The sequence below is a fragment of the Notolabrus celidotus genome, chromosome 10 (genome assembly GCF_009762535.1).
Source record: "Notolabrus celidotus isolate fNotCel1 chromosome 10, fNotCel1.pri, whole genome shotgun sequence".
Lineage (NCBI taxonomy): Eukaryota > Metazoa > Chordata > Actinopteri > Labriformes > Labridae > Notolabrus > Notolabrus celidotus.
The window spans coordinates 36,332,972-36,342,698 of NC_048281.1; the positions used below are offsets into that span (position 1 = coordinate 36,332,972).

At 41.7% G+C, this 9,727-nt stretch overlaps 2 protein-coding genes across 4 annotated transcripts; both read right to left on the minus strand.

Annotated features, from left to right (window-relative positions):
* Positions 1–1,386: 1,386 nt before the first annotated feature.
* LOC117820255 (gamma-crystallin M3-like) lies at positions 1,387–4,440 on the minus strand. Of its 3 annotated transcripts, none has more exons than XM_034693977.1 (3): positions 4,209–4,440; positions 1,806–2,045; positions 1,387–1,692 (listed from the first exon to the last, which is right to left on the minus strand). In XM_034693977.1, the coding sequence occupies exons 1-3, from the start codon at positions 4,239–4,241 to the stop codon at positions 1,417–1,419; spliced, it is 549 nt and encodes a 182-aa protein (XP_034549868.1). In that variant the 5' UTR covers positions 4,242–4,440; the 3' UTR covers positions 1,387–1,416. The 3 variants fall into 3 exon arrangements, with proteins under 3 accessions (XP_034549868.1, XP_034549870.1, XP_034549869.1); XM_034693979.1 differs by lacking the exon at positions 4,209–4,440 and adding an exon at positions 3,857–3,919; XM_034693978.1 differs by lacking the exon at positions 4,209–4,440 and adding an exon at positions 2,142–2,246.
* A 2,520-nt stretch (positions 4,441–6,960) lies between these two features.
* On the minus strand, positions 6,961–9,281 carry LOC117819947 (gamma-crystallin M3-like). The gene is made up of 3 exons (XM_034693494.1): positions 7,829–9,281; positions 7,472–7,714; positions 6,961–7,392 (listed from the first exon to the last, which is right to left on the minus strand). The coding sequence occupies exons 1-3, from the start codon at positions 7,838–7,840 to the stop codon at positions 7,117–7,119; spliced, it is 531 nt and encodes a 176-aa protein (XP_034549385.1). The 5' UTR covers positions 7,841–9,281; the 3' UTR covers positions 6,961–7,116.
* Between the last annotated feature and the right edge of the window lie 446 nt (positions 9,282–9,727).

The window sequence follows — 9,727 nt, forward strand, 5'->3', positions numbered from 1 at the left end:
GTATATCCTGAGTTACAATTTAGACAACTTACTCACCGTGCAGCTGCGTCCCATGGAAAACAATAACAGCATGGACACCGTCAGTCAGGACTCATAAAACAGAACAGTTCCAGTTTGCAGCTTCAGAGGTCCATGTTTAGATCCCTGACAGAGGCAGGACACTTGCAGGTTGGCTTGTAGAGCTGATGAATCACAGACGGTGGCTCATGCTCTGCAGGAAAACTTAAACTCAGAAGCATGACAGGAGCAGAAGACTTCTGTTGCGTGAGTCTTTTGGTGCAACTCTGCAGGTACAGCTCTCCTGCTAAAAGGCCAGTAAAGACAGGGCTTGGCCAACCTTAGCCGGAACTGTAGCTTTGCAGCATCAGGAGTCCGTCTCTGCAGCTCAGCAGAAAGATAACTCAGTAGAAGTAGGAGTCTGTTGTGGAAAGATTCGTCTCTGCATTAACCTTCATCTTTGACTTAAAGGTGCAGTGTGTGATAATTAGCTAGCTTTGTTTATCTCAACAGATTTGCTAGAAATTGAATAAAGTGTATGTTTAATTAGCGTGTCATCACCTGAATATAAACATTTTGTTTTTGTCTTGAACGGAAAAACTAGTAACACACACGTTTGTGTTTTGTGGGAGGCCGCTGAAAATGCAGCTATTAGAGGATGAAGAGGTAGAAGAGAGTGGTGGTTGTTGTTGTTGTTGTGCACAAATGGATTTGCATTGATTTTCAAGACAAATGGAGGATCATACTCATCGTGCATGACAGGAGCTTTTTGTCCCTGAAGGCCACTGTCGTCAATCCAGAATCTGACTGCTGGATATCATTAAATAATCCCATTTCAACACACTGCACCTTTAAGATGTTTTGCCACAGTGTCAACAGGCTGAGCTGTGCTCCTTTAAATGCATTGATTTGATTTGACATGTGTGATCAGTGAGTCCTTTGAGTTGTTTTCCTGTTGAGAATGAATCACTACGTTATGAGATTATGAACTTTAACTCGGCCGAGTGTCCATTCATTTATATTTTTTAGTGCATTTAGTGTGACTTCTTTTCTAAAAACATGTGCATGTATGCTCTTAAATAATGTTTAGTTTAAAGGTGAGCATGCATTGAATCATTTTGATTATAAACTGAATTTAAAACACAGAGATGCCTCCGTGTGTTTAAAGGTGCATTTCTACAAATAAAACCAGGTGTGTTATTTTAGATGAACTCTCACTGCTAACATCATTTAAATGGTTATCTGTTGGTGAAATCAACATGTGAGCTCTGGATGTTTAAAGTCAGTGAATAAACTGTGATCAGTGTGGACTCCTCATGTGAGTCACACGCTGCTGTGTGAGTTTGAAGCGACGGAGAGACGGACGTAAAAGAGAATCACTACATTTTATTGAAAACTCTGCGTTTGTACACTGGTGCTCTAATAACAAGACTCCATGATACGCCTCATGCTCTGGATCCTCATGTTGGAGCCGGAGTCCCTCAGGCTCCTGTACTCGCCGGGCCTCAGGTACATCATCCTGCCTCTGAAGTGGGGCTGCTCGTATCCCAGCCAGTGGCCGTCCATCACGTTGCAGGACTGGCAGTCGGACATGCGGAAACGATCCTGCATGTTTTCACAGTCGTCCATCAGCTCGTGCATCTGACCGCCGAAGTTCTCCCTCTCGTAGATCCTCATCCTGAACTGACCCCTGTGCTGTAGATTCAGATAAGAGAGCATGCAGTGCGTCAGTGAAACGGGTCATCTTTCTCACACATCACAGCGAGGAGCGAAGACAGAACGGGAGAACAGAGAGAGGGTTACTGTACCATGGGGATCATACGGCAGGACCTGATGCAATCGCTCATGCCCATGCGCTGGTAGTCAGAGTACTCTCCCCTCCTGACGAAGGCCTGGTTTCCCATGAAGTTGGGACGGTCGTACACCATGAAGCAGCCGCTCTCCACCCTGCAGGAGTGACACCTGCTCAGGTAGGAGGACATGTCAGGGCAGTCACTGCTGGTCTCATAGGAACGACCCTGGAAGTTCCTGTCCTCGTAGAAGATGATCTGAAACACATAAAAAACACACCCATCATTGAGCTTCTGGTTTCACACTCCTCCAACGTTTGCTCTGAACTGTTGGAAAGCTTCAGCCGTACACACCTTTCCCATGGTCATGGTTACAGTTACTACTGTTTTGGCTCTAAAAGACTGCACAGACTTCTCGACGTCCCGCTGTTGCTTTTATACCTGACCTCACAGCCATAGGTTGCATGACCCCATTGTTCAAACTCCTGACAGAGCAACATGGAGCGGAGGCCCCCGTGTACGATTCAATTCAAAGTGACCCTCAACACATCGTGATTTGCGGTGGTTGCATTTGTGAGGAGAGGCCCCGCTTCGCATTGTCTCTGCAGCCGAACAACAGAGAACATGTTTTCCACAAACCCGCCTTTCTTTAGAGAATTAAAAGCATTACCTAACATATCAATACTAATAGATAAATCAAACACAACACAAAGCAGGGGGAGAAGTCTCTGAGCTCTCTTAAACTGTGTGTTCAGAACAGAGCAGGATCCACAGAGAATAAAGGGTCAGAGAGAATCCAACAATGAGGACTGAACTATAAAACAGGCTTCATGACACTTCTAGTGTTTCTATGTGATTAAATCATTTCAAACATTTCAAACAGTCACAATCATACTTTCAAAATAAGTTTATAGTATTTAAATAATTATAAAAAAATCCTAATTCTTTTTTTTTGTCTTAATCCTTCTTTGTTGTTTAATATTCAAACATTTATGTGTATTTAAAAGAGGCTTGTGATTGTTGATGGATCTAAATGAACACAACACAAACTGTCTTTCTCTGACATTTATTATAATATAATACAAATACACTTTAATTTAAAATAGTCTGTCCTAAAACACAGAATATTATACATTTTTATTTGTTTAATGTGAGACAGATGTCCGGCAGCACAAACAGTCTAAAGTTAAAAATTCTATCTCTTATTGTTGAGCAGGTGTGACGCTGTAAAGTGTGTTAAATTAATCCCACCATGAGGACTGATTGAAGTTTAAACAAAGTAAAGTATCACAAAAACAGGCTTTTGATTTGATTAGATTTTTTGTTTTGATGACTTTATTTCAAACATGTAAAAGTAAAAATACAACTTAAAAAAAAGCATACAAGTAGAAAAGAAGAAAGAGTTATACAAACATACAAGAAAAAAAAAAGAAACAGTTATACAAAAGAAACAAAATCAATATTAGCAAGCAGTGAAACACTTTACTTTACATGTGTGAAAAGGAGGAGGAAGAAGTTAAAACTTGTCTAATCCTTCCCCTCTATTCACTGTTATCTCCCCTTATACGAGTGAAATCCTACAAAATAAATCTTCATATATTATCTTCATATTTCCACCGACAAATATTTATGTGTATTTAAAAGAGGCTTGAAGCTGCTGATGGATCTAAATGAACACAACACAAACTGTCTTTATCTGACATTTATTATAATATAATACAAATACACTTGAATTTAAAATGTCTGTCCTAAAACACAGAATATTATACATTTGTATTTGTTTAATGTGAGACAGGTGTCCGGCAGCACAAACAGCCTAAAGTTAAAAAATCTATCTCTTATAGCTGACCCGGTGTGACGCTGTAAAGTGTGTTAAATTACCATAAAGTCTGTAATATAAGTCACACTGATCTTAAAGACACAGTCTGTTTTTAAGAAGGTTTAAACTGTAAAGACTCCTACTACATTCAGCATTGTGTTGTTTCTATACAGATGTGTCGCTCCATCTAGAACCATCTGGTAACGCCGCCCTGTGAAGTGGAGTTATAGTGGTGTTACTGAAAACTCACAGCAGCCCCCTCTGCTGGTCACGTGTTGTCTTAAACTGAAGACTCTTCATTCAAACCAGCTCTCTCTACCTCAAGCTTTATCTACGTCACAGTTTCCTTTAAATGTTTGATGATGACCTCATTAGGGTGAAAGGTGTGTTCAGGATGTGCTTCTTCTAGCGCCATCTTCTGGGTGAAATACCGCAGTACAATAACATACCTCTCTCTGCAGTTTGTATTTATACAGGTATATTAGCTTTCCTTTTAGATGACATACAGGTCTGAAAAGTGTGACCTATACAACACACTTCATGGTACTTTTGTTAGGATGGATATTTAGCAGCTGTATGCCAAACATAAAGACTTTGATTACCTTAAAAGTGCAGCGACACTCAGGAAACTTCATTGCATCTTGCTGTCAAAGGAAAGCTTGACGTAGCCTTCCTTTAATCTGGTCTCTGATGGATATCACTCAGTGTGTCCATGGACTTTATAAAACATGGATGTAGTCTCAGGGGAGTCACTGAAGCCCAGTGATGGCGGTCGCCATATTGGAAATGCTGACTCTGGCTTAATATTCTTCATTCATCTTTAAAAATTAGCTTTTAAAATTAACAGCTTTTGAAGACAGCCTCAAGTGGACACATGAGGAACTGCAGCTTCTGCATAGGCTTCATATTTCAACACCAGAGGTTGCTGCCTGGTCCACCCAACCTCTGCAGACGTGCTTAAAGTTGCAGTTCCTTGAGTGTCCACTAGAGGCTGGCTGCAGATACACAGGAAACCACATACACACCCATTCAAAGAGACGATCATTAAATAAACATGTTTACAGCCTGGTTCAAAAAACAGTTCAGGTCTTTCTGGATCAGCACACACTGTACAGGGGGATTTATTATAACTAGTTGTTTTTGAAGATATTAAAGTTACGAGTTTTGCCCAAATAAGGGCGTGGCTGACTTGATTGACAGGCGGGAACACTGTAGCTGTTAGCGAGGAGGCTAAAGGCCCGCCTCTCTGCCTCTCTGCTTCTGGCTCAGTCGACCATGAGCTAGTTTGAGTCAGCATTTCCAACATGGTGACCTCTGATGATAGTCTTCAAAACTGCTTTAGAAACAGACGGGTGACATCACGTAGACTACGTCCATGTTTATATAGTCCATGGTTTATTATCAGACGATGAGGCTGCCTTACAAACAACTACAACGCCTCCACTTTTCAAATCAGTCCTCCCCCTAATCATGCAAACTAATTTCAGTCACATGTCCAGGTGAGTAACTGTAGTATCAAACAGAATCAGACCTGTGTGTGTGTGTGTGTGTGTGTGTGTGTGCGTGTGTGTGTGGGGGCTTCCAGAGTGTGTCTCTGACATACTCCTAAATGCTGTTTGTGTTTGATCTGTGATATGTATGATCTCATTTACATTGACTTCAGTGTCATGGTTTCGTGTTTGTGCATGTAAACCAGGGAAAGCCAAAAGTGGGCGTGGCTTATAGCATAGTTTTTCTTTTCTTTTGAGTTTCCTTGCAACAATTATTCTAAAAGATGAGAACAGATGTAATCAAATCAACATTGGATTAAGTCTCTCTCATTATTAATTATTTTTTTAAAGTTTTTTTAACTGTCTGACTACGGTAGCTCCTCCCCTTTCTGGACTGAGGCTCCTCCCTAAGGTCAACATCACATCTCTAATTTTAGGAGCGTCATTTTGCTTCCTGGAGAACACCTTACCCTGATTTCTTACAGCTGACTACCCAAACAAACACTGGCCACGGTTACATGATGTTTTTTAATTCTGAATTAAAGTATTCTCCTTTGTGTTTCCATGGAAATACTAATTCTGAATTGAGGTTTACATGGAAACACGTTTAATGGTCTTTATTCCTCCTAAGGTCTGGGGGTTGGGAAGGGTTCTGATTGGACGGGGCGGGCGTGATGTATTTACATCTACCTGAAGAAAACAGACTCCAGGTCCTGCTTCTTTTATTTTGGGTTACAACATGAAGACCACACAATAAGAACAATCAGACGCTACAGCTTTAAAAAGGTCCACATGTTGATGCTCCCGTCCATCAACTGTGTTCATGATATCCATTTCAAGAGTCTCAGCTCGAGTCCAACGCTTGCTTCGGGCGGCCATCTTGGAATCTGTGCGTCATGGCGACAGGACAAGGGAACGAGCATGCTCAGAACGACCTGAGTTAATTTAAAGAGGAATGAACGTATACATGATGGAGGAATTATTCAATTCAGATTAACATCAGAATAAAGCAGACACTTCCTTCAGATTGAAGTTTAATTCAGAATGATCATTTTAATCTTTTTAAAGAGGATTTCATTTTTATCCTGAATTAAAGAGGAATTCAAAGTCTCATGGAAACGTAGCCACTGATGTTGCATGTCAGAGATCAAGATCAGACAGGCCCTGAAATATTCTCATCATGTACCACAAGGGAAGACCCCCGACCCCTCTACCCTGAAGGTTGTGAAGAACCCTCTTGGCTGCAGAACCAGTATCAACACAGTCTGGATTAACTCATAACCGGCGTGTCTCACTGACTCTCCTCTCACTCTGTAGTGTCAGAACGTAAACAATCGATCCTCCTGCATCTCTCCGTGTCCGTGCACGCCGCTGGACATCTTGTTCAAAGCTCTTCCAGCTCTGTGAAAGATGTGCAGCACCTTTTCAAATGGTTGTTATTCACATGATAATCCCTTTTCTGATGCAGGTCCACGGGATCGTGCCTTCAACCACTGAATCAGCCAAATAAGTCAATATGTGATATAACAAAGAACACTGCCCCCCTGACTCATTCACTGCTCTGACTCTCTCTCTCTCTATGTGGTGCTGCAGAGCTCTAAGAGCATGCACAACATTTATTAATTAAAGTTGTATTTATTTAATGGTAAAGTTTGTGATATTTGTGAGTATAATTCCATATTTATGACTTCTTATTTCTGTCTTTGAGCATCTTTGCACGTTCCAAATTCACATTTTATTCAAAGACGAAGGATAAATACATTCCTCCTCGTATCTTTTCTATTAAACATCTATGTTTTGAAGGAGTTATTTCTGAATAACTTGGACTTTAGTGAGTGCATGCACAGAAAAAAGAGCAACACCATTTAAGATCACTCTTTCCAGTCTGTATTCAAAATTTGCAGTCAAATTATACAACAAACAAACACAATAAAACCTGATTATAGATTATCAACATTAAAAACTGGTTATGCTTTGTTGAAAAGTGTTTCTGTAAGACTGATGTTTTTCATGTGTACAGTTAGCAGGAGTCAGTGATCCTTCTGATGGAGTTGAATCTCAGTCCATCGTAGCCCATCTCCCTGAAGCTCCTGTACTCTCCGGGCCTCAGGTACATCATCTTGCCTCTGAACTGGGGCTGCTCGTAGATCAGCCAGTGCCCGTCCATCACGTTGCAGGACTGGCAGTCGGAGATGTGGTGGCGGTCCTGGATGTTGTCGCAGTCGTCCATGAGCTCGATCATCTGACCGCCGAAGTTCTCCATCTCGTAGATCCTGATTTTGTAGGAGCCTTTGTGCTGATGACAGAGAAACAGGAAGTTATGAGATGTTTGGATGGAAACTGAAGCTCATGTTAGATACCTCATGATGTCATACCGTGGGGATAATACGACAGGACCTGATGCAGTCACCGAAACCACTCAGTCGCTGGTAGTCGGAGTACTCGCCCCTTCTTACTAGGGACTGGTTCCCCATGTAGTTGGGGCGGTCGTACACCATGAAGCAGCCGCTCTCCACCTTGCAGGAGTGGCACCTGCTCAGGTGGGAGGACATGTCAGCGCAGTCGGTGCTGGTCTCATAAGACCGACCCTGGAAGTTCCTGTCCTCGTAGAAGATGATCTAGAAAACAAATGTAGGATGCATCCATGAAGCCTCTCTGTGCAACATGCAGCATCCAAATACAACAAAGCGATGAATGTGTGCAAACATGAGAGCAAAATTTTATCAACCTACCTTTCCGTGCATGGTGGCTGATACAGTGAGTGATGCTGTAGCAATCCTATCCTGGATTTAAGCCTTTTTTATACCTAACGGGAGATCCAAACAATCGATGGCACTATTGTGTGGAATCCACGAGTCAGCATGAGTGTGCAATGTCAGTCCCTCGGTGTGTGAATGCTGATGGGAGAGGGTTTTATGTATCCACAGACTCTTTTATTCTAGATCAAAAGGCTCCTGTACATATATATCACTACATCTGTTTGATCTCTGTCAGGGTGATCGCGATGACTCCACTCTTTCTGGTTGTAAAGACAGAATTTAAAGGTTTGCATTGAGTTTAGAATCGGTTTAAAATCCCTCAAAAATGTTAAACTGTTTTAAACAAACGTTCCACAGGTCAGTGTATATGATCAGAAGAGATCCTGCAGAGATGAGCATGGTTTGCACAGTTTGTTTAACAGTAATCATCACTGTCTTTATCACATGCTGAGGAGAACTGCTGATCCAGACTGGATTCTGTCAGGTAGTGAAAGGAACACATAATCTGAACTCTGCTGAAATGTCCTGAGGCAGTCACAGTGTTCAAAGATCTACAGGAAGTCTCACGTTTTCCTTAGCAGGTGTTGATGTACCAAAGAGGGTCTCCAGGTGTGGATGCCTGACTTGACTGATCTGTGTATAAGAGGTTCTGGCTGCAAGATAATGAACCGCTGTCCTTTGTCCTAACCTGACATTTGATAAAGTTTCCTCATGCAGTTATTCCATGTCTGTGTTTTAGTGGGATTAGAGAAGGCCTTCAACCCCAGACGGTCCTCTTGTGGGTGTAACATTAGTATGGAGTGCCTAAATAAAAATGAGACCAATGCAGCAGATTCACAAACGTAAAGACACACTTTTAAAATATTGTGTGTGTACAGGTCCAATGTCGGACAGATCCTAAGCTGGAATGAAATGCAGTAGGTCTTAAAATTGGCCCTTCTTTGTTGAGGTTCCAATACTAGGAAATGCAATAAGCCGTTCAACCCTTGCAGAAACAAGTGAGAGCTGTCAAACACATCCTCAGCAGGGTCATCTCTTGTTGTGAATTCTGTTTGTGATGTTCAAGGAAAAGTTCTCAAGTTTTGGGACCTCATAAATCTCTCTTTATGCAGACGATGTGATTTTGTTAAACTCATCAAAATGTGACTTCTAGCAGACACTAGTGTTAATCAGTCTGAGGCTGTGATGGACACTGGTGGATTACTCTCACTGAGTAAAGCCTTGTTTATACTTCTGCGTTGGAGCTGCGTAGCATACGCCTTAGCTTTACATAGCCCTGTAACAACTCTTAAGCCTTAGCATGTAGCCTGACATGCACCTCCCCAATAATGTAACTATACAAACTGCAAGCCCTGTGATTTCCTGCATCTACAAAATGTCTGTTATCACCGCCTGCACTCATTCAGCAGCTGCACATTCCATCTTTTCCAACGCCTCCTCTCTTTGGAAGGTTATCCTCTGCAAAGTGTTTTTAATGGACTCAGAAGCTCCTTCAGTGAGCTCCTTCCTTCACCTGGTGATGTCTTAGTGCTCTACAGAACGTCTCAGAAGGTCCTTTGTTCCAGCATCAGACAGATGTTTTCATGAACACCTGTAGTCATGGATCTGACTCATGGCTAAGTCTTAAATGGTGTGACCGTGTTCTTTATTTATATGTCGTGTTTCTGTGACTGTATTGTTCTTATTGTTTGTTGATTCTGGGATTAATAAAGTTCTCTAATCTAATCTAATCTAATCTAATCGTTCTTTCTTTGCAATAACTGCAGCTCCATCAACTTCTGCTCAACATCTATCAACTCAAACTCTGACACAGTACACTTTGATTCAGCCGCCATGGTTTCCTGAGCACAAGCAGAGAATGTGGAGAAACTT

Coding starts and splice junctions, on each gene's coding strand:
- LOC117820255 (XM_034693977.1), bottom strand. CDS start 4,241: ATGAAGTTTCCTGAGTGTCGCTGCACTTTTAAG. Junction 2,046..4,208: donor AGTGTCGCTGCACTTTTAAG/GTAATCAAAGTC, acceptor TATGTGTTTCAG/ATCATCTTCTACGAGGACAG. Junction 1,693..1,805: donor CCTGCCGTATGATCCCCATG/GTACAGTAACCC, acceptor CTGAATCTACAG/CACAGGGGTCAGTTCAGGAT.
- LOC117819947 (XM_034693494.1), bottom strand. Junction 7,393..7,471: donor CCTGTCGTATTATCCCCACG/GTATGACATCAT, acceptor CTCTGTCATCAG/CACAAAGGCTCCTACAAAAT.